Genomic DNA, 25155 nt, shown 5'->3' with positions numbered 1-25155 from the left:
GTTGTGGTGGTTGGAAAACATATAAGGTAATGTACATAAGCAAAACATTATCTTCAATTATTTAAATTTTTTAACTTTTTTTCCAGAAGTGCTAAACTCTAATATTACTAAAAATGTTTATTAATTAGTTTACCTATAAAAAGCATTGCTAATTGTCACCTTCTCGATTTCATTCCAAAAACATCCTTTCCGATTTTATTTTTCAGGAATATATAGTAACTTCTTGGTATATATTTGATTATTTTAATAAATTTATGATTTATGTTTTTTTAAAGAAAATTATCCAGATAAAAAACACTTAAATTAAAAGAAAAATCCCTCCGAGAAAGGTACATTACATCAGATTCCTAACCTCTTGTTATTTAATTTTGTTTGCTTTTATTCTTCCCATTATACAGATCGTGCTCTCTCAACGACCCTAAGCTAATAGTAGTGCAATAAAAAAAGAAGCTTCTATGGTTTGGTAGGCCCAGAATTTTTAATCCGAGAGGATAAGGATTAAGGATTACAAAAAAAGCCCATATTCCCGAATAAACCATAGACAGAGTCCCTGTGGGCCCATTATTTTATTTTTTAATTTACTTATTTTTCACCCCATTTTATAAATTTGATTGTGTTTATTATTATTTTATTTAGTCCACAATAAAAGAGAAAAAAAAGCATCTTGATTTATTCGGAGAGGAGATGCGGGAAAGAAATATTTAATTATCCAATGAGCAAAGTTTCAATTTGCTGTGTGTGCCCACTTTGGGCGGAATGCGGGGCCCACTCTGACGTGGATAGCTGGGAACAAACACTCAGCGCCGAAGCAAAAACACTCATTAGTACCTGGAAAGAGAACCCAACAAGATTAAAATAAAAGAGACTCAAAAAGAGTTTTCCGTCAACTGAATCTCCATCGTCTTTCCCCTTCCCTTCCCTTTCTCGCGTTTTCCTTCTCCGCTTCTTCTTCGATTCACGATCCCCTTTCTCTCTCTCTCTCTCTCTCTCTCGGTTATTCTTCTTCTTCTTCTTCTTCTTATTCTTGTTCTTGTTGTTGAGTGTTTGTGTGTGGTGTTGATCGCGTGTGTTCATGGTGATCGAGCATGACATTGAGAGCTGCGGGAGCAGAGCGGTGCAGTTGTCGCATGCTAACCACCCTCGACACCACCGCCAGAAACTGGAGGTGTACAATGAGGTGTTGCGGCGGATTCAGGATTCCGATTGCGAGGAGGCGCACGTTCCCGGCTTCGATGATCAGCTATGGCTACACTTCAATCGACTTCCTGCTAGGTCTTTCACGCTGTTTCCTTATTAATTAACTAACTAGCTAATTGACTTCTGTTCTCACGTTCTCCTCTATATTTGATTTTTTTTTCTTTTGTAAAGCGGTGAAAATGATTGGTAGGGGAATTTGTGGCCAGTGATTTTGCATATTCCTGATTGCTTGTGTTTTTTTAACTGATTCATGCAATTCGAGTGTTTTTCGTGTTATTTTGATTTCTGATGAGATTTGAGAAAAACAAAATGAAGAAAGAAGAAGATAGCTGAGTGATTTTTTTTTGCCTTTTTTTTTTTACTTTACTTTTGTAAGTGGATTTGCCAGAGTGGTTTTTGTCCGAGTCTCCTGGTTGGTCACTCTGATTGCTACTACATAGGTACGCGTTGGATGTAAATGTTGAGAGGGCAGAAGATGTTTTGGCTCATAAAAGATTGCTCAAGTTGGCGGAGGATCCCGCATCTCGACCTGCATTTCAAGTTCGGTTAGTACAGGTAATTAAAACACATTTCATAAAGGCTATTGAAGTTCTTTACTCTGTATTTTCACTAGTTTTTACTAAGGCTAGATGTTTTCTCATCTAACGGAGAATTCAGTTTTTTAAACGTTGTGGAGGATACATCATGGAATTGTATGTTCCTTGACTGCATTGTTAGCTGGTAGCAAATTTGGAACTATGTTATATCATTTACTTTATGAGCTTTGAATCCAAGTACAGAGACGTCCTACATACAAATTAGTTTATAACAGTTTCGTCCTTAATGCAGGTATATCCTTTTGGTGGTGCAAATTATACTGATTCCACACATTCAGATCCTTCTGAAATAGAGGATGCACAGAGTTCTCTTAACTATTCTTTAAAGCAGGGGTACGGGTTGTGTGATTTTGTTATCGGTTTTATTTCCATCCCTGCTGTTGCTCAATAAGTGCAGTCCTTTCTTATTATCTATGCACTTGTTTTTATGTTTTCGTTTGTGCCAATTATTTATTTTTTTATTGTCATTTCTTTGTCTCTCTCTTGGGCAAAACAGAATTCATCCACCACCCACATTTGGTTCATCCTCTAATCTTGAAGCTCTTGCTCTTCAAACAACCAAAAATAACATTGAAGATGGGGGAAGTGCTATGAGTGTAACACCATATTTTCACAGGTAATGGATTGCTCACTTCAGCTTTAGTTAGTATCGCTAAAATTTGTCTTATGTTGATAAAGTAGAAACATGTATTATATGATAAGTTTGATATATAGGCTAAGGTAAAATCTCACACTTTGAAGATAATATTTTCGAAGTGCAAGTCTCTTGGTTTATTATTTTTGTCCAACTTTTTAGAGAGAGAGATGTTGCAGAATATTTAACTTTCGTATCATGCATTTTCATCTTTTCATGAATACGTGATAAGCACTGACGTATGTACAGAAAGAATAAATTGTAGAATCAGTCATTAGGTATGTGTTGTTTAGGGTATTGCCAAGGTTGTGAATGCCAACACTCTCGATTACACACTCTCCATATTGAGTTTCTCTAGGGATAGCATGTTGTTTCCATTAGGTTATAGCAGTTAATAAATGTACTAATGTTTTAAAGTTTAACTAGAACTAATCTTTTACTTACTAATTTTAGGCCCATGCACGAGATTACCTTTTCAACAGTTGACAAGCCTAAACTCCTTAGTCAGGTGGTTAATTCTGACTTTATTTTAAAAGTGTTTTTATGCTTTTGTAAACGGTTCTTTAAAATTACTCTGTTATTTTATTTCATACAATCCTTGTTATGTTTTCTTTTCTACTGTATTATTCAGCTTTTGACATGATAGCAAGGAATGTGTCTTGCATTTCTGGGCCGTCAATTGGGTTAGGGAACTTATTGCAACGTAATTCTATGCAGGAGATAGTTATGACTGTAGTTTCTTTTGTATTGATTATGGGCAAATGGTCTGCCAATTGCTGTCAAACTAAAATTATATGTTAAGAGTTTTCATCATAAAGTACTACAAGTTTTAACTTTGCCCAAATATTCTTTTTTCACGCAGTTTAGATTGAGAATTTATGAAGGTACAACTGTAAAAAGCTAAGAAAATCATTCCGCACATCATAATCTTTTCAATTGTCATCTCTTTAACATTTTCTCTTACAAATCTTTGGAGTTCTTAAGCAAGTTTAATTATCAATGTAAAAAGTTTTTCATTGACATCTAATGATATGATTTATCACATCATTAGATGAATTTGACAGTGGTAACGCTTGCGTGAGGTGTCAAATTCATTGCACGATTTAACAGGGTTATTGGATGTCAATGTAATTTTTTTCACATGAAGAGTGGATGAAAATTAAGTTCTTCATTTGTAAGATAGAATATAACAAATGTATTTAATATCATGGCTGTCTGTCAACCTTTACTTGCGTTTCAGTTAACATCAATACTTGGTGAGATGGGACTGAATATTCAAGAAGCTCATGCATTCTCCACTACTGATGGATTTTCTCTGGATGTCTTTGTTGTTGAGGGATGGCCCAATGAGGTAGGATGAAAGTAGCCGAATAATGATCCCATAAAACTACTAGCAAGTATTTTGGGAAATAGAAAGATTTTATGCATCTCTTGATCATCATCTTGCCATGAGTATTACATTATGCATGTCTTGGTCAGCATCTTGCCATGAGTATTTGCACTTTTGATTTTGTAAAAGGATATATAATACCTTTAACTTTTCGTCTCTTTGTGTTATGTTTACCTTTTCATTTCAGTAGATAATGTGTTATTACATCTGTTGTCTGTGACATTTCTAACAAACTTGTTTTACAGATATAAACTGATAATAAATATGGTGGTTTTTGACAAATTAAGAACATTGTGGGGTATGTTATTGAGTATATGTCATTAATTTTTTTCCTTTATTAACAAACAGTTTATGCAAACGATATCTTCAGCCAACAAAATGTGAAACTTTCCAATTTAAACAATTTTGGAGGATGAAGAATTATTTTAAATCATAGCTAATGAAGAAAATTTCTCTTCCTCTATTAAAAAGAGAAACATGAAGAGAGGGAGAAAGAGGGTTGGTCAGGAGAGGTATGCTGCTACCTGATGTCCCTCCTAATAATAGCCAAAGCATGATTGCTGCTGTTGGTGTTGGAGCCAAATTACAAGGCACCTGTTAAGTAGAACAGGGAAGGAGGATTTCATTTCATCTTTGACCGATAGATAAAAATGGAGCATGGTTCAATTATAAGGAATATTATTGCTGCCATTATTTTTTGGATCTTCTGGTGCGTTGTGGCCCATTTTAAATCTCTGTTTCAATTGTTCTTGATAAAATCAACATAGAAAAAGATACTTATACCTCAAACATTCACTGAGTTTCACTTGCTAACAGGTACATACCTAGTAGAGGTGCTATGTCAAAATGATGTATAAGATGGCCTAGAGTATCAGTACAAATATACCTAGACATGCTGTATAAATTACAGTTTCTTGTTTTAACTCTTGTGAAAGACTCGCCCCACAGTTTTTTTAATCATAGATAACTATTTATATGATATTTCTTCTGTTAATGTCATCCATGTGTTCGCAATGCATTGGCTGGTTAAAAAGTCTTAGTAGCTGTGTCTCTTGTACAAAATTTGAGACTTCCTGTTTCAAGTTCTAATTAAATTTATTTCAAAACTAATATAGGCACATTCTGCACAAGCTTCCTTAATGATCATGCAGTTGACTTCCACAACATAATGGAATTGTTATAGCAATAAAATTTTAAAGGAAGATTTGGGGACTCCTTTTGTGTACATCCAAATTGAGGAATAACATTTTGTTGAGTTGTCTTTTTATCTGCAAGCTTTTCTCTTTTTCACTTCTTTTTGTTTACTAATGTAACGGCTCCTTGCAAGAGAGCTGAGCCGTCATGTAATTTATCAGGATTTTGCCTCTCTTACCTTTCTATACATTGATTGTTTTACTTGCAGTTCTTACATGTCCATGAATTCTCTATTTTTATCTAATATTTAATTATTTGCTTTTTCAATTATGTTTTCTATATCCAAACTTATTGAATCTATTGTATATATGTTTTGGCCATTAGGAAACTGAGGAGCTGAAAGGTGTGTTAGAAAAGGAAATTTACAAGGTTAAGGTATATTCTCCTTTTTTATTTTTTCTGTTAGAGATGTAATATAACAACCATTCACGAGTTTTCACTTAACACCTTAATATTTGGGATTGAGAGCTCATGACAATTTCAAAATACTGGGTGCTATATATTTTTGGAAATATCTTAATTTTTTATAGTTGCCATGAACTTTTGATAAAATGACATGTTCATGATTAAGCAGGGAAGATGAGATTATTATTGTTTGAATTTTATTAGAAAGGATTGACATTAATTTGAAGTTTGAACTACATTTGAGTAATGGGAACGTCTGTTAAAATAATTTGTTCTTTACATACATGCACTTCATATAGACAACTGTAATTCATTTCTCCTTTTGTTAAATACTTAATGATATAAACTTTCTTTGATTTGCAGGAGCAGAATATGTCAAATCAGGGCATACATTGTGCTGCCAATGATCATTACCAGCCAAGGATAGAGCAATCCCCTCACTGCATTCAAATACCAACGGATGGAGCTGATGTCTGGGAACTTGATACCAACCAGCTGAAATATGAAAACAAAGTTGGCTCTGGGTCATTTGGTGACTTGTAAGTTATTTTTGCTTGATTATATTTGAACTCAACTAATCCTTGTAGCTGAGGTTTCTCTCTGCATTTCTTTGATATTCCTTAGGTACAGAGGTACATATTGCAGTCAAGATGTTGCTATCAAAGTTCTCAAGCCTGAGCGCATAAGTACAGATATGCTGAAGGAGTTTGCACAAGAAGTTTATATCATGAGGTTTGTTTGCATGATTGATTGTAGTCGTGGAGATTATATTTACCATTACTGAGATATTTATTTCTCATGCTTTCCTGCCTTGTGCTGTAGCTTCCACTTGCTTGTTTATATTCATTTTGTTGCACAACCTAACTACAACAGAGGAATGGAAGTGATGGAGGAATCAATGTTCTTTGATATATTATGCTATTAGTTTCTTATTTTCTATTTAGGATCATGCCTTTAATACTATTCCTGTAAAATATGAACTGTTCCGGCATTATACGTATGGCTAGATCTTTAATGTCTTATTTTTATTTCAGTTTCAAAATCAACAACCCCGGGTAGCTTGATTCACATGCACAGATGTAAAGTTGTGCTACCAATAGTGCTGTTTGATTAAAGTGAAGCATGCTGTAATTTATTTTGTTTCTTAAAGTACTAACATTTCTGTTACATGATTTCAATTCCATGAAATTGGCATCATAGATAGACTGTCAAAATGCATGTATCAAAAGTTCATGAACTTTGACTGAATTACAGTTATGGCATTAACTTCCTTATTTGTCTGACTTAGACCATTCTGGAAAGAATTATATTAACTAAAAATAATATCTCAATTTCAGATATTCACTACATCAAATGCTTCTGAAAACATCTAATAATATTTTAATCCTGACAACTTCACTTGTTTGTGAATCTGTCTTTTTATCCTAGGAAGTGAGTATTAGTGGTTGGTGTGTGGTATCTTTGTAGTCCCGAGTAATCATTTTTCCTTTACTAACTACGATATATCTTGGTTGCAGGAAGATTCGACACAAGAATGTTGTTCAGTTCATCGGCGCATGTACCAGGCCCCCGAATCTTTGTATTGTTACGGGTAAATAGGAAAGAATCCTGAGAATTTATGATGTTGCATGATTCTATTTCAAGAAGTTTGTTTGTTTAGAGGGTGTGCTTTGGTTTAATGATAATGTTACTGCTTTGTGGTGATCATCAATTTTAGTTGTGGAAACAACCTCTCTGCTTATGGCAGAGGCTGCATACATTTCGACCCTCCCCACATCCCTTAATGCTGGAAGCATTGTGCACATGCCTTCCTTTCATATTCATATTGCTGCTTTATTTTTTACTTTATCTAGTTTTAGAATTGGTATAATATCTGTGCTTACCTATGTATGCTTTATCTAGGAATTGTAAGATGGTTTGGGTGCCTTTTTCAGTCCACTGGTAATGCAATTTTAATGCTTATGTGCTCATGTTTATGACTTTATCAGAGTTTATGTCTAGGGGAAGCTTATATGACTTTCTGCACAAACAAAGAGGTGTATTTAAGCTTCCATCTTTGCTAAAAGTAGCAATTGATGTTTCCAAGGGAATGAACTATTTGCACCAAAATAATATAATTCACAGGGACCTCAAGACTGCCAATCTTCTGATGGATGAAAATGAAGTAAGAGGATTCCATGAATATTGAATGCACGCATTGATACTGTCTGTTGCATTTTCAGTGTTATTATGGTCCATGTTTCTATGTTCTCTGCATAATATTTTGGTTTTGTAATATAATTTCTGTACTTTTATGTTCTCTATTACCAAATATCATCATACTAATCTTTTGTGTTGTGACAAAACAAAAAGAGATTTGTTTACGTATTGGAGTACGCTTTACTGAATAAAGAACAGCTATAATCATTGATTAAAAAATCAATGGTTGAAATTGTGATAAAATACATGCACATATCTCAATCAACGTTTTCCAAATGAACAAATATAACTGCACTTTAACCCATCACTTGGAGGAGTCAAATGCTTGAATCTAAAAGGCTACTAGCCTTGTGGGTATCTGTCCCCTTTCTTCTTCATACTAGTATTTGGTCCTATATTTATCAATGAATGAAAATTGTTTGTCATCTTGACTCACAATAATCACCATAGTCTATTATTTGTAGATTAAGTTTAAGATGGGTAACTTTGTGATGCTGGGCTCTTGTTAGAATACAGTAACATATGAGTTGTGAACACAGACCTGAGATGAAAACATCACTAAAATAGCATGTTGTTCTTCAACAGGTGGTAAAGGTTGCTGATTTTGGGGTTGCTAGAGTGCAAACTCAGTCTGGTGTGATGACAGCTGAAACTGGAACATACCGTTGGATGGCTCCTGAGGTATGAATTTTCTTGGATTTCATGGTACTTTCTGTTTGATTTTTTTATGACATCATTGATCATGGTGAAATACCAATTCAGTATCAGTATTTATTTGTTGTTGCTAGGCATTTATGTTCTGCCTGCTTGAAAAGTGAGAAATATGGTGGTGGGCAGGGAAGAAAAAGATGTTATTTTATTATTTTTATTTTGGGTTGTGTGGTTAGGGCAAGGTGAGCATGAATGTAAGAAAACATCCTAGGTGGAATCTGGCAATCTGGCAAAGTCGACCCACTTGAGTTATTGCTCTTGGTTATGATTGAAATGTCTTTGCCCATAGTGAAGGAGAATTTTAAACTACTAAAAAATATACTCGTTTGGATTCTCTTATATTAGTCATATTGATATTGAATTTATTTGTTGATGTGAATATTGTGTCATATAGATATTAAATTTATTGTATTTGGGCATTGAACTTAGGATTTTATTTCAAAATTTTCTTTTATTTTTGAAATTTCAAACGAAGATTAGAAAAATACATGAAATGGTTGCCTTGTTTTTATTCTTTCTTGACTATTTCCTTACAAAGTATGCAGTGGTTTGATATTTATTCCTCAGTTCCATTCTTGTTTTCATCTTCATAAGTGGATGCCTTAATGCTTGGACTATAAGGCATTTACGATTTAGGGCATGTGCTTTGGTTTGCTGATTTCTTTTTTTTTTTAAGAATTCAGCTGTTAATGATACCTTAGATCTCTTTATTAATTTGACTTTTATTTGAAGGTCATTGAACACAAACCATATGACCAGAAGGCAGATGTTTTCAGTTTTGGAATAGCTCTCTGGGAGCTTTTAACTGGAGAAGTGAGTACTTTCATGCCAGACAGTGGGTCTTCTGCATTGTGTTCTGTTCTCTTTTTTTCTCAAATAATCAGTCTTGTACCACTCTTATCTCATTGTATATACTATTTTTGTTAATCAGCTACCCTACTCTTGCTTGACCCCATTACAAGCAGCAGTCGGCGTTGTGCAGAAGGTTTTTATTATTTTTCTTTTGTAAATAATTTCATCGGAAACAATTTCTTGTTTATGCATAATGATTCTATGTGCTTAAATTGCTATTAGGGCCTAAGGCCTACAATTCCAAAAACAACACACCCAAGACTTTCTGAACTGCTACAGCGCTGCTGGCAACAAGATCCGACTCTCAGACCAGATTTCTCTGAAATAATAGAAATTCTTCAGCACATAGCAAAAGAGGTAAAATTAATTCTTAAATTTAAAAACCAACACAGAGTTGGACCTGCTGAGTAATTGGGTTTTATTTTTCTACCAGGTCAATGATCACAAGGATAAATCATCATCCCATGGCTTTCTCTCAGCTCTTAGACGGGTCCATCACTGATATTACACGACAGTATAGCCTTTTTGTCCTGTATAGTAGCCAGACTCTGACCAAATATCTATTCAGTTGGTTGTTTCTACTCTTGAAAGATTCGGTGGTATTGTGCTTGCCTTAAATTTCTTTTAGAATCTTCGTCTTTCTCCAATTTATCTATTCAACTTGTTCACCTAGGATGGATACAAGATTAGTGAAGGTCGAAAATTCCATGTATCATTTACAATTAATTTTTTGCTAATTGTATTCTATGTGTTTTGACTGGGAGTTTTTTCGATGCACTCCCTTGTATCCAAACCCTTGAAGTTGACTCAGAGGCGTTACGTGTTGATACTTGAGATGTACCAACTTTAACTGTAATAAAATCGGCATATGTAATGCAATTTTATTCAAAGGCACGAATTGTCATAATTTTCTTAATGACAATGTATATTTGTATTAAGATTGTGCTTGTCAATCTGGTTAAAGATCTGGCAAACTATTTTATTGGCAGTTTAGTAATTTAAGATTATCGATCAATAATTAAAAAAAATATCGTTGTTCTTTTAAAGGTAGTTATTGTAAAAGTAAATAAAGGTATTTTATATATAACAGTTTGTGATTCGATGATTGTAACAGACTATTTACTCAAGCCATTCTCTCTTCACCCTAAGAAGTCGTGAATTATTTTTCTTCAGACATGTTTCCTTTGCAAATCAAAAGCTTATATTATATGCTTTTTATAGTCTTCTAGCGCTTATGCTACCAAGCATACGCATAACGAACAATTGTTGTCGGTTATGCACCAGATGATTTTCACATCGGAGAAGATAACAAATTTGTTAAATACGATGGCTTATATTATGTTTTAGATGGTTTATACTGTAAGTGAGTGATCAGTTTCTCCTTAATGCTTTGAAATTAGTTTTATTTATTTTTAGCCGATGGAGTGTATATAAGTTTGATTGAATGGAGTGCATGAGTTTTAAATTTTTTTATATGCACTAAATTCCAATGATTACTTTTTTTTTTCTTTTAAATAAATGGATCCTTGAGGAGACAGAATTATGTTCAATTTTCTATGTATCATTTTTCTCAGGTTACTTTTAATAAATGAATTATCAAATTTACTTGACTAAAAGTTTACCAATAATTAATGAAGATTTTTTGCAATTGGAATTGTGTCGATAAAAAGGAAGAAAGAAATAAAAACAGCTAAATGAATAAAAATTGTTCTTATCGGGTCCAATATTACTCGTACAATTCTTCAAGATCTCCTATATTCATTGTAATTATTCGTTCATTTGTTTTTAGTTGCTTGGTCTCCTTCTATTGCGTCGTGCGGTTGAGATACTTGCAAAAGATATCCTCACGTTCAAGTAAATGTTTGATTCCTAATAATGCAATAAATGTAGAGATAAAAAAGTGTCAATTACTTCACTTACGCTCTATTTACAGTGTCTTTAGTGGATTTTTATCTTTTGTGAAGTCTAATTGTGACCAATGATATCATACCCTTGCTGAAAAGGTTAAGTCGTGAATTACATCTTTAATCTTGCTATTCCTTTAATCTTTCGGTTATAATTTCAGTGTTGACAACCCTATCGTTCGATAGAGCAAGCGTTCTTATCTCGAACAACCGTTCTTATCATCGAGATAGTAGTTTATGATCGATCGTCTTGGTATCAACAACACCATCCGATCGACTGCAACAGTGTCCAAAGTATAATGTACATTGACCCCAAACCCAAGTATTGGATGGGAATTCAAACGAGAATTTTTGAAAAAAATTTCACAATTTGAAATGTCGGATTTTTCTTTTCGACCGATTCCTTATGTACAAAAATGAATACAGTAAAAAATGTCTTAATAGAATCGACAAGAATAATAATGATGCAATAGTATACAATAATTCTTCACTTTTTAAATTGTATTTTATAAAAATTATATTGATAAAAAAAAATTATTTAACTAAAATTACCACAATCATAACTCTTTCTTAAAGATAACCTCTTTTTTCATTTTTGTTCTATAAATTCTATTACCCTTCGCAAAAGTTTCAGCATGTCTCTTGATGCGTGTGGGTCAGGAAAACAGCGCTTGGCCGAAAAGAAAAAAATGTTCCGTGCCGTCTTCAAATATGTATCATCATCATTCTCAAATCTGTAGTCCACTAACCAATATTTACGATGTGCACATGGAATGATCCTAAGAAAATTTACCACGTGCTTCTAACTTTCGAAATTATAACTATCGGGTGCTGAAACTGAGAGCCGAATCCTATTATCTTGGATGAATCCAATGTTTTACCCAATACCTGTTCCTTACCATAAAATTTTTCTAACTTGCTAGGAATCATAATAACGTTATCTTTTGGAAAGCAAAAACGAAACTTGTTATCACGTTGTATTAAGTTTTGGCCTCAATTTTTCATCCATAAATATATCATGGTTTGAATTAATTGGAAGTAGTGGAAGACGAACACCACGTCAAGGCACAAGAGTTTCTTTGCAAAGTTCGAAAAATATTAACCTTTTTTTATTGTCTATGTCGACAAATTCACAACCCTCTTTTTCCACATTTACATGAACTTTTCTGGTATCAGATTTCATTTTGTTTTCACTGTGTCAGATTCTCACCGTCTTGGTGTGATATTTCCGCATTTTCATGCATGCGACTCCTCCCAAAACTTATTCTTATATACAGCTGCAGATCCAACAGGAACACTTCATCGTTCTGTTGGAAGTCCATTTTGTGTCCAAGCTGCAAAGCCACCAGCCATGTCTGTGAGTCCTGTGAACCCCTGCAGAATGAAGAAATTTTAGTCACTCACTCTATGTACAATCTTTGAGCTCAATTTTTGCAACATGGTTGTTACCAATCAGAATATTCTTAAGAAAACCGAATGACACAAAAAACCAATATCAAATTTTCCTAAATATGTCTGTCTTTGAAACAAGGTTGTGCTAATCTATAAATATCAATGGTTAAGATCATTTTTGCAGTACAACATTAAATAACAAAATTAACTTCAGAGTAACCTTATTCCATAGTAAATCTAGTTTGTATACAGCTAGACATGAAAGATGCCTTGATGTGGAGAAACAAAAACTTGATTCAGACATTCAGACATTCAAACAAACTAGGATGTTTTTTTTCAAGCTTAAAATTAAGGCGTTGAAGAAAAAAAAAAAGATGCTTACAGCAGCTAGCAAGTCACTCGCAGCCATGATAGATCTTTTACCAAGCTGGCACCCCTGTGAAACCACAAGTCAAAATCTTAATTAAGCTGGAGTGCTAAAACTAACATAGAACTTAATCACTCAACAAGAGTTTTAAGAAGATATGCACTCACAACTATAATTTCATCATCTTTTCTAAAATGTGAGGACACCTCTCTAATGAAGTTGCTGTTCTTCGTCATCCCTGAATACATGAATGGAGAATCTAAATTGAGATCATAGAATATAATAATACAAGAAAAAGAAGAGTTTTTCAGATCATAGGGTAAATTTTTCATAACAAAAATGCTTGCATTTCAAGGATGGACAAAATTGAGTGTGATAACTGACATAATCTTGATATATACTATCAATCGGGTTAAAGCCCTTGAGAACAAACCTTAGCAAGGGGTTAAAAAGTTAATAGAAGAATCCAAATCTAAAGAACAATAAGCTATTGGATCAGGTGGATTTCTTTTCTGAGTTGCATAAAAACTTTTACTCTGTCAGCCAATTAGCAAGTTAATGTCAGTTTGTGATGAAAATACAGTGAAAAAAAATACTTTATATAGCTATTTCGTATATCACTCTTTTTCTTTTTGTATTCAGAACAAAGTTTAGGAATCAACAAAGTAGTTACTACCACTAGTTCACTATCACTTGAGAATAGAAATGGAACCAACCTGATCCAACTCTGAACATATAAGGAATATTAATTGCGCCAGGAACGTGCCCTTCATCAAACTCTTCTGGGGTCCTGCAACAAAACATGAGAAAGAATTGATGAGATTTGGGTTGATTAAACACTATGATTCCGAAAAAGTTCTGTTAGTTGTTGTAATTAATATTCAATCGCTTACCTCACATCTAAATATCGATGACCAGCTAGAAGAAGTTCATACGCTACACGCACAGGCACAGAAGTTGGAACAACAGCCTCCAAATCCCCCTTCAGTGCAACTTCCCTCCTTCAATTACCCAAAAACCACGTTTTTTCATTTGATGAAAAGATCAAATAAAATAAGTGAAACGAAATTTAATAATATTTACATTCTATTTCGTCTTTAGCACGCTATCTGCCAAATATAAACATGATCCTATTTTATTCAATATTGTGCTCATCGGTTTCTTCTATTTATGAGTGAGGTACAAGTGACTCTGCACCTTTTTTCACTCAAAAATATTCAGACCAAAACTTCTCCTTTCCATCCAATAATTCGATTCCACTCACTCAAGTAGAAAAAACAAAACAAAACAAAACACATTTTTTTCGCAGATTAACACTTTGTTTTCACACTTACCGGAAGTTTGGAAACTTGGGTGGAACGTTCACGCTTATCCGTCCCCTGTGAGGATTCAAGGAGTTCAGAACTGAAAACCTGCAACAACACTTTCAAGTTTTAGAAAAAGTACAAAGAAAATAAAATAAAAAAAGAAGAGAAAATTATGACTTTTGGTATGAAAGAATGGAGAAAATATTTCACCTGGTGTGGCATGGATTGCGTGAGAAACGAGGAGGAACACGGAAACAAGCGGCGGAGACATCAAAGGTGGTTGTTGTCGTCGTCGTCGTCATTGTTTTGCAGATACTATTTTGGAATGGAATATGCTACCAAATGCAAAATAAGTGGTTAGCTTTGATATTGATGCAATGCAATGGTTGCCGCTTCCAACCTTCATATTTGAAAGGAAGCTCCAGAACCATTGGCCCCACATCTTTTATATTTATTTTATTAAACATTAACATAATTATTATAATATAATGTTGAAAAACCGATATTTTCTTTTTTGCAAAGTTCAAGAGATCATGAAGAACTTTGGTGTGAAATAAAGTTATTATACGAAAATAGTGTAAAATTTTGTTATAAATAAAATAATGTATCTCTTGAGAATATTAGAGGAGTTAGAATGTCACGTAAAAGAGACAATGACATTCTGTGATAATTTTGTGACGACCAATAATATGCGACCACGTTAACGTTCTCTTCAAGATTCCTCTTTTGTTGTTTTTTGAGGTTAATCCATCTCCACTATTTGGTCTTTGATTTTTCTTCTGGACTTGCTCGTTTTTGTAGGATACTATGCATTACAATATATCTCCATCAGGAGAAAATTTTATGCAGAAATGGATTATTTGGAAGTGATATTGTGAGTGTTCATAATTTGTTGTAGGAGTTGAATATCTGGTGACACGTGTTACGTGAATGTATAATGTATATGAATTATTGATTGTTTTATGTTATGGAAATTTGTGTGGGAAAATATAAATGAGAGTTATTGTTTTGGATAAAATGTTGGGAGATGACACGTAATGTGTGGTATTTTGGATAAAGAAGGAAGTGGTGCTGACCCACCACCAGGACTATGGATAAGTATCCACCTCACAAAGCCCATCGGATTTGGGTGGAGAGATTCTTCTACACGTGGCACCACGTCCTCTACCCACCTTATGGACCTTCTTTGTTGGGCCTACGTATTTTCACACCGACATAAGGCCCGTTACACACTTTAATGGCCTTTCTCCACCTTCATTTTCACCAAAATAAGGCTTTTTTTTTATGTTCCCCGCAATTTCTTTGCGCACCTCCAAAATTTTCAAAATGACTATTCTGCCCTATGTAAAATTGAGTTTTGGATTACATGTTTTGAAAGTTTTCCATAACAAGTTTATTTGATTGAAATTCCTTCAAACATGTTCTAAAAAGAGGATAAGTGAATAATAATTACCGTTGACCATTTTGTTTTGATTCTCTCTTTTGAGATTGTGAAGGAAAGGAATGGTGCGGGAAGTAGCCAGAGACTGTTAAAGCTTCCTGAATGGCTACTACCTTCGCCTTCGCCGCGCCGTCGCTATCCTCATCTTCTCGCGCTTTCGTTCGCCGCGCTCCGATTCCCTACCACCGTTCTCCCAATCACCTCAGGTTGCCGCCTCTCAAATGCTCCTCTTCCGAGCCGGAAACCGCCATGTCTCCCGCCGACTGGACTCACAAGTTGATCGCCAGGGCTGCCGGACTCGGATTCCTCGAAACCTCCTACCTCACTTACCTTAAGCTCACCGGCGGCGACGCCTTTTGTCCCGTCGGCGGTGGCACCTGCTCCGACGTACTCAACAGTGATTACGCAATTGTTTTCGGTATTGTTTTTTAACGTCAAATGCGCCGTAACTACTGAGTTGTAAGTAAGTGCTATTGGAATTTGCGTTATGAACGGTATGGTCGTTTTGCAATTTTCAGGTATTCCTCTTCCGTTGATTGGGATGGCTGCGTATGGCTTGGTTGCTGCGCTAGGTCTTCAATTGGCTTCGAATAAGTTGCGTTTTGGGATTAGCAAATCGACTGCACAAGCAGTGTTGCTTGGAGCCACGACCTCTATGGCAGCTGCTAGTGCGTATTTTTTGTACACTCTAATTACGAGATTCTCTGATTCCTCTTGCTCCTACTGCTTACTTTCGGCTTTCTTGTCCTTCACCTTATTTTTTGTTACACTCAAGGTCCGTTGTGTTAATCTTTTATCAATGTGTTTTTGCTTCTTTCCTGTGTTGTTGCTTGATTGGTACTTTCTCTTTTGGAATTTAAATAATAGGACCTTGGATTACAAGAGGTGTCTAAAACACTGGGCCTACAACTGCTTGTTGCTAGCATAGTTATTCTCACGCTGAACACCTCGTATAACAGTTCTAAGTCTGGATCCTCAAGGTGAATTTATCACTTGCTTAGGATCTTTAGATCACTTCAATTTCTCTATTCCATGTGGTGCATATGTGCAATTTTACTATCATATCAATCAATCCCATTGCCATGTCTAAAGCTTAAAGCAGATGAAAAAGTAATCCCTAATCGTCATTTTCTTCTGCATTTGCTTACTGTCTGCCAACATTTTCTTGTTCTGGGCATACCTTTATTTCCCGTAAAATTATACTGTCTGGCTTTTAGGACGTGGGCTATATTTCCTTATCTGGTGTTTCTTTTTGTTCGATGTTTCAATTTTAATTGTCCTTCGTTTTTCATCTGCCCCAAACCCACATATTAGGGTTTAAGCATATATAGATAGCAAAATGGAAGTTGAGCCCCTGTCTGTGACATTTTAATTTATTTAATGTTATAACATCATAATGCGAACTGTAAGAAAAGGGGATGTATTTACTAATAGAATTTTCCTCTGAAGGTTAGGTTTATTCTTTCAAATAAACTTCGCCTGGCTCTATGTTTGTTTTTACCTATTGAAACCAAAGTGAATGTTTGTGCTTGCAATGAACAATTTGAAACGCTCAAAATTTTCCGTTATCTACTAATTTTAACAGCCTGGCTGAAATTGAACTTCCATATTATGCAACTGAGATTACAACTCCGTCAAGCCCTTTTGCGCTATCTCTTGCAAGGCACTTGCATTCCATAGGAGCTAAAATGTATGGTGCTTTCTGGTGTTCACATTGTCAGGAACAAAAACAGGTATGTGGTCACTTATAATTCCTTTCAAAGCTTTTATACACTAAATGGATCCTAAACCATCGCAATCTGTGTTATGCGTTTCTCTACCTTAAAAAGCTTAAATTGTCGTGAATTTAATGAGAAGTGCATGTCTTGTGTAAGTAGTAAAATAATTAGTTTTAGTTACTTAGTCTGTTAGTATGTTACTTATTTAGTGAATCAAGTGGCTTATTATGCATATAGATAGGAAGAGGGATTTGAGATGGGAGTCATTCTTTGTATAGAAAATTGTAGATGAATTGGGTGGGAGGGACTTGGACCTCTGGAAAAGTGCAGGAGTGTTCATTTCATTGCCTTTTCCATATTCTTAATTCTGAAACGACATTGGGGCAAGTACTGGGGATTAGTGATCTTAAAATGTATTTCTTGTGTGTTTTTTCTAAATCAGTTTCTATAAATGGGAATAAGGGTTTTTGATAAAATTTATCTATACGTGTTTCTATCAAAGCTCTGATCTTGAAGCTGTGGGAGGAGTTTTAGTCTGAAACATTGATTTGATTATTGATTAAAGGGAAAACTGTCAGCCACTTATCAAGGTAAAACAGTATTTTTACACCAACCAAGTTCATGAAGTTATTAAACTATCATGGGCTATGATGGCAACTTGGCGTTGGAAGGAGAGTTTCTCAAATGATGGGTTTCTTGGAAATAGAACAATCTAAATGCAATCTGGTGGACTAGTGGCCCAAGGGCAAGAAATGAATACAAAAGAGGTACTACAACCGAGAGAAACCCAACAAAATCACCAACTACCCAACAACATTAAAGAATGAGAATAGACGCAAAAATGAAGTTTTTAAAAAGCAAGAATTACTGGGAAAGAAATTAATCAGACTCATTTGTGACTTGCAAAGAGGTGACAATATTTGGGGGAACCAAGGACTGATCCAGTGGCCGCGATATAGTTTTTAATTTGGGTAGTACCACCAACCTACCACAGAGGCAAAATAAGGTGGAGGATCATGATAATCGTCCGTTACAACCATGTGCAGTAGTTCATTGACAGAGCCATGGTTCCTTCTCGACGAATGTACACACAGAGGCTCGAGTACTATAGGTACTGGCATTCACATATATGTTCGACCTGAGAGGACTGCAAGGTGGAACGGGTTTAGTCTTCATTGTTCAATCAAGTAAATAGCTTGTAACTTCTGGAATGAAGTTACTTCTATTATGCAGTCCATTCTAGCCTTTTAGCACCTGGAATTGGCCATACTGAATGGAACAAAAATCATCATGATCTGTGCTTTGCATTTCTCTACCTTGAAAAGATGGATTGTTGTCATTGTATTCGGAAGTGAATAACATGTAAAAGATATCTTATTAGTTTGTAGAATTCAACTTCGGTAATGTAATTTTCAATCCAGAACTCAACCATATGACTACCTCTACCCGTGAGGATCTTGACCCTGGTTTTAGAATTAGTTGTCAATGGATTCATAAATATCATGGTTTATGCTTCATGAACAATTTTCCTATTTTTGCTAGTGTTATTAGATTCATGTGCTTTGGATCTAACCCACTCGACTTTTAACTATGCTTGATAATGTCCAGAACTTAACAGTTCACAAATCTAGTTTGCTGCAGTTTATTGCATAACTGTCTGGAAGCCTAAATATTTACTTTAACCTACTGATACAGATGTTTGGGCGTGAGGCCGCCAAGGAGTTGGATTACGTGGAATGCTTTCCCGAAGGATATCGTACAGGAACTAAAATGATCAAGGCATGCATAGACGCCAAACTTGACGGTTTCCCTACGTGGATTATTAATGGCCAGGTAAAAAGACCATAAACTGTGATTATAGCTATGCATCTCTATTTGTTCTACCCCAATTTAAGTGCATATGGCTTGCCATTCCTCCTTCAGGTTCTAAGTGGTGAGCAAGAATTGTCGGAGCTGGCTCAAGTGTCTGGTTATAACGAATCTGTTCAACCTAGTTAAGGCTTGGACTAAAAGAAACAAAGGTACCATTGTAGAATTCTTAGTTGCACATTGTACAGCTTATAGATGAATAGTTTGTCCTTTGTAGGTACAAATTCCTTCCCATTGCGCTATGATACTTCCTGCCATGTTATAAATTATAAATTATTAGATGTTTTTTAATTACTATATGTCCATTATGATATCAATATGATATTTGACGTTGAAAATTGTAAAATGTGATGGTAAAATTGTTGAAAATTTAGATGGTGAAATTAGTAAAAATATATTTTTATTTTTGGTTTCTAAGTTATGTAAGAATGCAATAGTTAGCATTTACAATTTTTTGGTCAAATCTTTAGTGTGGGTAGTTGTTTGTTGACATTTATTTTTAATTGATGAAATTTCATATTAGTCAATGAAGGTGAGAATCAGAAGCAAGTGATCTAGAGCTCGCATAATACCAACTCATTCAATTAAGTCATGCTACTGCTGGGAGGAAGCTAAATTTTCCTCTATTTTAATTCATATGGTAAAAATTATTAGAATCCGTATTTGTACTTTTATGTTTCAATAACGATGTCAAAAATGCTGTTGAAATCATTAATTCTAAACAAAAAAAAATGTGTAAAAATTTGACAAATAGTAATTTAGCAATACTTTATATTGGGTGAAAGTTCAGATTTTGCAGATGCAAAATTACTTATAATCTATTAGAGGAATGAATTATAGAGCTAACGGTAACCGTATAATATAATGAAAAATAATCTTCAAAAAAGTATTTGTATCTAATGAAAAAAGTTGTTTGGTTATATAATCATCGATTTCTCTTCTTCCTAAACATTAGATAAACATTTAGAGTTTCTAACCTTCTTAAATTGTCTCACATGGCTGCGGACTATATAAAACATTTAACTATTATATTACTTATAACGCCAAACAAAGTTATTACTTTTTTATATCAACAAGTCCTCGTCGGTTTTGAAGATAAGGATATATAAATAAACAATATTTTATTTTTCACGTGTAGAAAAAAATATGAATCATTATCTTAAAAAAAACAGCACAATTTATCTTCACAAGAATAACTATTATTTAAATAATATAAGAGATGAATAAATTTAAAATATATATATATATATATATATATATATATATATATATATATATTTAAAGAGTTGATAACAATTTATCTTCAACAAATCATATAAATTTCTTGTAAATTCAAAGATACTGTGAGCAGATTAATTTGAATCAAGAAATAGATAATAAATCAGGAAGGGGAAATATCATAAAAACTTTATTTTAACTTGAGGAATAATTTTATAATTATATAAAAAATGTATATTAATTCAATTTAATGATAATATAAGTATTATTCAATATTTAAACGTGAAAAAATTATAACAAAACATGTATTTTTTTTAAGTTACACTCTTGATTTTCTTTTCTCTTTAAACCAATCAATTCTAAAATTTCAGATATATAAAATGAGATTAAAATAGTTATTACTTTTAAAATAATTCGTAATTTTTAAATATAAATTATAATTTTTCTTAAAAAATAAATGTTATTAAAAAAATGTTTTGAACTAGCATATTTCTCTCACTTAATATATATTTGATTGTGACACATTGCCAAGAATATAATCTTATTGTTCAATAGGAAACCATTGAATAAATTTTGCAAAAAATATACTTAACAAACATTTATTTAAACATAAAAACAATGATTTTATTTTTTATTTTAAAAAAGAAAATAAATTTCGGAAGAAAAAATGATAAGGATTATGAAATAATTAATCAATTACAATATTGTTCTCTTGTTCAAATAATTCCGATCTAAGAATTGAGATTAAGATATTTTTTATAATTTTTTAAGATGATTTTTAAAATAAAACTGTATATAAAATTTTAAAATTCAAAATAAACAATATTTTAAATATAATAATTCATCATAACGATATTAATATGAAATCGAAACATCAGGTGGATAAACAAAAATATAAAAATATAATTATCACTCTCGGAATTAGGAAGATGACAAGAAAAAAAAACACACACACATCACGTAGCGGTTGAATCAAGATTTGAGAATGGAACATTGTTTATTTAAAAAAAAGTTAAATATATTTTTCGTCCTCATTTCCGTCGTGTTTGTTGCGGATAGTCCTTATTTTGACAAAATGTAAAATGATCATCATTTTTACCGAATGTTTAAAATAATTCTCATTTTTATTTAGTCATTTTCTATAACGTCGTTTAAATCAATAACAGTACTCTACAGGTGTCACTGTTTTTGTATTATCTTGAATTGGGAGATGTGTTACGTTATATTACTGATTTAAACGGTATCATAACAAAGAACCAAATAAAACACAAATTACGTAAATGAGAACTATTTTAAACATTCGGTCAAAATAAAATAAAAAAATAAAAATCAATTTAAAATTATGTTAAAATAGTGATCATTCGCAACAAACACTATAAAGATGAGGAATGAAAAATGTATTTAATCCTTAAAAAACTACATGTTAATTGAAAAAATATCAAAAACTGAATATTAAATATAATAGTATAAAAAGGATAAGATATTTTAATGTACCTTATTTGGAAACAAAACTTCCCTCCTTACACGAGCCAATGACACCAAAGGCAATAATTGCGATCACTAAAACCGCTACGAAATCGACCACAGTTTCATTAACAGAGTAATTGTTTCCCCTCCTCATCTTTAATTAATTATAAAATTACTAGTTAAAACGTCTTAATGGAGTTTAACAATGAGTATTATTTTTATATTGTGATTTCATATATATATATATATATATAATATTTTATGAGTAATTAATTATAAAATGAAAAAATAATATAACCATTATTTTAAATTTTTTATATAACCATTATTTTAAAAGATAAATAAATTATAATTATCCATTAAAGGATAGAATTATATAATTAAAATATCAGGCTAGATGAATTTTACCACATAATCTATCCTGTATAGATTTACAAGCTAAAATAAAGATTCTTCTTGTTCTTTTTTAATTAAATAATTCACTATTTGTTCTAGATTAAAATCATTTTAATATTTGAAAAGTATATAATTTGTCTACATCAAAAAATAACTGCATATTCCCCATTAAAAAATAACTGAACAGAATTTTCTTTATATTTTACTTTTCAAAAATTATTTTCTTACATACAAAAATACAAATATACACGAACAGTGCATTTTTATTTCATTTATATTTTTCAACAATTTTATCTTTACTTTTACAATAGTTTAATAAGTTTTCTTTTTTATATGTAAACAGTTATGCATACTTTATGACAATTGTTTTAATAACAATTAACCTGTGTGTCTTCTGCATGTACTAATAAAAAAATTTCATTTATTTTCAATAATTTTCTAAAGTAACGACGAAGAAATGGTAAAAGATACATTTATCTAAATTATTTAATATCTAGATTTTAAAAATAGCACGGAACAAAAATAAATCAAAAAGAAAAGTATTTTACCCAATTTAAAATATTTGTCAAGTAACACGTTCAACACTATCCCATTTTTGTCTCGTTGTACGAACAATAAGTTAATTAAGCAACGATAATTACGGATAAAGCTTGGATCCTCCACGAATCATGATGAAGAAACCTACGGCTGAGATTGTGTGTGGGCAGTGTGGGCCCAAGTACTCTGAAAAAGGAAGATGCCTTCGAATATTCCTAGTGGCCGCGAAACTGCAACATGGTCGCGTTGCTTTCAATTTATATTTTCAATTTTATTTATAATTTATAATTTTTCAATCCCTTATTTTCTCTTTCCTAACACTCTTTATTTCTGTTTTTTTATCCATAATCAAATAATTAAGTTCTGTTTGTTCCTTATCTCGCACCCCTTATAATGCCTTCCCTCATTCTGCACCATCACAATCGATTTTTCTTATCCATTCTCTAATTTTTTTCTTCTTCCACTCCGTTTTTCTCTCTTTCTCTATAAACCAAACATGTGCGCGCCCATATCAGAACTCGAACAGGAAGAACTGCTCGAAAAACTAGAGGTTTTCAAGATCAAAGGCCGTGACAAGCATGGCCGCAAGATCCTTCGCATTATCGGAAAATTCTTCCCAGGTCAATTCAGTTCCTAATTTTTCTCGTACCTTTTATTTTATGGATTTCAATTGTGACTCACAGGATTGTGATGGATTTTGTTTCAGCGCGGTTGATCACTGTTGAGGTGCTGAAGAAGTACCTGGAAGAGAGGGTTTTTCCAAAGTTAGGGAAGAGAAAATTTGCCGTGCTCTATGTGCACACCGACGTGCAGAGAAGCGAGAATCTGCCCGGAATATCTGCTCTCCGGTCAATCTACGACGCAATTCCGACCAACGTGAAGGAGAATCTCGAAGCTTTCTATTTTATTCACCCGGGCTTACAGGCACGTCTTTTCCTTGCCACCTTGGGCCGCTTCCTCTTCAACGCTGGGTATGTCTGGTGTTATCTTAATTAATTCGTTATTAATTTTACTTTTGTTTAAATTATACATAGATCCATTTTCATCTTTCAATAATACTTCACACATGCATCATGCATCTCTCACAATTTTTAATTCATTACCCAGTTTCTTCATTTTTTTCTCAATCAAAAATCCTGGTACCATGCAACTACTAGTTTTTTTAGTAGAAAAATAAAAACAAAATTTTCTGTATGTTGATTTTTTTTTATTAGATTATAATGAAAGAAAATGTAAAACTGAAAAGAATTCTTCAGTCTCTTTCTATTTAATTGGATATTTTAATTTTATTTTCTGTAAATACGATTTCTTTCTCACTTGTCAAATCTTTGAAAGATATCTTGAATTATTGATTCTATCTTTTTCTTTTTCTCTTCATTATTTAACATTTTAAAAGAATTTTTTGAATTGAAGTTTAAAGTTTAAAATATAATAAAATAGGAAAGGTAGGTTTAACTATGCAATGAGAAACAGTAACTATAATCAATAAATTGTTATTGTAGTGTCTGTTATTAATTGGGTGAGTTTCATTAGTGTGCCTGAATGTGAGGTTTCATTATTGCGATGATGCTGATGTTGCGGGTTTTGATTGTGTGATAGGCTGTATGGAAAGTTGAAGTACATTAGCAGGGTTGATTTTCTATGGGAGCACGTGAGGAGGAACGAGGTAGAGATTCCGGAATTTGTGTTTGATCATGACGAGGATCTGGAATACCGTCCGATGATGGATTACGGGTTAGAGAGTGATCACGCTAGATTGTACGGTGGTGCTCCCACAATGGATTCACCAGTCACCACCTATTCCATGAGGTGCATCTCATAGGATCCCACCCCAGGAGATTGAATAACCCGTGGTGTCTTGTTTTGTGTGTTAGGTAGACTGGGCCTGGCTGTTAGTTAAATAGGCCCATAGCTACGTGGATGTTGATATTGTGTAGAAAAAGAAAAAGGAAAAAGAAAAATGAAAAGAATAGTGCTTTTTTAGGTTTTGCTAATGTGGTAATACTTATCCAATAGCATTTTCAGTTTTGGTTGGATGATTCAGATCAATGATATTAAAAAGAATTCCACCGACTAATTTTGGTTTTGCTCTTTCACATTCTCCAATTCATTTTTTTTGGTCCAATTGAAGCTTCTCAATCTCACCCAAATCTATCCACTATAAACTATACTACATATATTTTACATAAAACAAAAAAGTGTATCGTGATTCGTGTTTTTATATTATTGATTATGTTGACAACACACATATGTAAAAGCTAATAAAAGTTATTTATGAGAAATAAATATTTTCTTTAAAAGATACCATATTAGGACTAAAGTATTAAATAAGTAAATAAGACAAATCACATCCAGTGTTGG

At 33.2% G+C, this 25155-nt stretch overlaps 4 protein-coding genes across 6 annotated transcripts; 3 read left to right on the top strand and 1 right to left on the bottom strand.

The window, feature by feature from the left end:
- Positions 1-823: 823 nt before the first annotated feature.
- LOC114173010 (serine/threonine-protein kinase STY17) lies at positions 824-10072 on the top strand. 3 transcript variants are annotated; one of them, XR_003602443.1, is made up of 16 exons: positions 824-1272; positions 1638-1752; positions 2026-2126; positions 2290-2409; positions 2881-2935; positions 3668-3778; positions 5336-5386; positions 5780-5955; positions 6041-6148; positions 6934-7007; positions 7405-7580; positions 8201-8296; positions 9059-9161; positions 9258-9311; positions 9401-9535; positions 9612-10072. XR_003602443.1 is itself a non-coding variant. In XM_028057197.1 (16 exons), the coding sequence occupies exons 1-16, from the start codon at positions 1073-1075 to the stop codon at positions 9678-9680; spliced, it is 1716 nt and encodes a 571-aa protein (XP_027912998.1). In that variant the 5' UTR covers positions 824-1072; the 3' UTR covers positions 9681-10072. The 3 variants fall into 3 exon arrangements, 2 of the variants coding, with proteins under 2 accessions (XP_027912998.1, XP_027912997.1); XM_028057197.1 differs by having other exon boundaries at positions 5336-5380; positions 9059-9139; XM_028057196.1 differs by having other exon boundaries at positions 825-1272; positions 9059-9139.
- Positions 10073-12156: 2084 nt separating this feature from the next.
- Positions 12157-14573, bottom strand: LOC114173488 (thiosulfate sulfurtransferase 16, chloroplastic-like). Its single transcript, XM_028057930.1, has 7 exons — positions 14359-14573; positions 14176-14253; positions 13735-13842; positions 13558-13631; positions 13009-13079; positions 12857-12910; positions 12157-12456 (listed from the first exon to the last, which is right to left on the bottom strand). The coding sequence occupies exons 1-7, from the start codon at positions 14448-14450 to the stop codon at positions 12382-12384; spliced, it is 552 nt and encodes a 183-aa protein (XP_027913731.1). The 5' UTR covers positions 14451-14573; the 3' UTR covers positions 12157-12381.
- Positions 14574-15554: 981 nt separating this feature from the next.
- LOC114173487 (thiol-disulfide oxidoreductase LTO1) lies at positions 15555-19470 on the top strand. The gene is made up of 6 exons (XM_028057929.1): positions 15555-16007; positions 16108-16364; positions 16457-16569; positions 17175-17322; positions 19003-19140; positions 19231-19470. Exons 1-6 carry the CDS (start codon positions 15692-15694, stop codon positions 19303-19305), a joined length of 1047 nt encoding a protein of 348 aa, XP_027913730.1. The 5' UTR covers positions 15555-15691; the 3' UTR covers positions 19306-19470.
- Positions 19471-23126: 3656 nt separating this feature from the next.
- LOC114166815 (protein GDAP2 homolog) lies at positions 23127-24885 on the top strand. Its single transcript, XM_028051658.1, has 3 exons — positions 23127-23414; positions 23501-23765; positions 24394-24885. The coding sequence occupies exons 1-3, from the start codon at positions 23291-23293 to the stop codon at positions 24614-24616; spliced, it is 612 nt and encodes a 203-aa protein (XP_027907459.1). The 5' UTR covers positions 23127-23290; the 3' UTR covers positions 24617-24885.
- The last annotated feature ends 270 nt before the right edge of the window (positions 24886-25155 follow it).

Source organism: Vigna unguiculata, chromosome 2 (assembly GCF_004118075.2).
Source record: "Vigna unguiculata cultivar IT97K-499-35 chromosome 2, ASM411807v1, whole genome shotgun sequence".
NCBI classification, from domain to species: Eukaryota; Viridiplantae; Streptophyta; class Magnoliopsida; order Fabales; family Fabaceae; genus Vigna; species Vigna unguiculata.
The sequence above is the reverse complement of the archived record's forward strand: the minus strand, read 5'-3'. Positions and strand labels throughout refer to the sequence as shown.

Coding starts and splice junctions, on each gene's coding strand:
- LOC114173010 (XM_028057196.1), top strand. CDS start 1,073: ATGGTGATCGAGCATGACATTGAGAGCTGCGGGAGCAGAGCGGTGCAG. Junction 9,140..9,257: donor GGGAGCTTTTAACTGGAGAA/GTGAGTACTTTC, acceptor TTTGTTAATCAG/CTACCCTACTCTTGCTTGAC. Junction 9,536..9,611: donor TTCAGCACATAGCAAAAGAG/GTAAAATTAATT, acceptor TTTTTCTACCAG/GTCAATGATCACAAGGATAA.
- LOC114173488 (XM_028057930.1), bottom strand. CDS start 14,450: ATGACGACGACGACGACAACAACCACCTTTGATGTCTCCGCCGCTTGT. Junction 13,632..13,734: donor CATCGATATTTAGATGTGAG/GTAAGCGATTGA, acceptor GTTTTGTTGCAG/GACCCCAGAAGAGTTTGATG. Junction 12,911..13,008: donor AAGATGATGAAATTATAGTT/GTGAGTGCATAT, acceptor GTGGTTTCACAG/GGGTGCCAGCTTGGTAAAAG.
- LOC114173487 (XM_028057929.1), top strand. CDS start 15,692: ATGGCTACTACCTTCGCCTTCGCCGCGCCGTCGCTATCCTCATCTTCT. Junction 16,008..16,107: donor TGATTACGCAATTGTTTTCG/GTATTGTTTTTT, acceptor TGCAATTTTCAG/GTATTCCTCTTCCGTTGATT. Junction 16,570..17,174: donor TCTAAGTCTGGATCCTCAAG/GTGAATTTATCA, acceptor TAATTTTAACAG/CCTGGCTGAAATTGAACTTC.
- LOC114166815 (XM_028051658.1), top strand. CDS start 23,291: ATGTGCGCGCCCATATCAGAACTCGAACAGGAAGAACTGCTCGAAAAA. Junction 23,415..23,500: donor TATCGGAAAATTCTTCCCAG/GTCAATTCAGTT, acceptor ATTTTGTTTCAG/CGCGGTTGATCACTGTTGAG. Junction 23,766..24,393: donor CGCTTCCTCTTCAACGCTGG/GTATGTCTGGTG, acceptor ATTGTGTGATAG/GCTGTATGGAAAGTTGAAGT.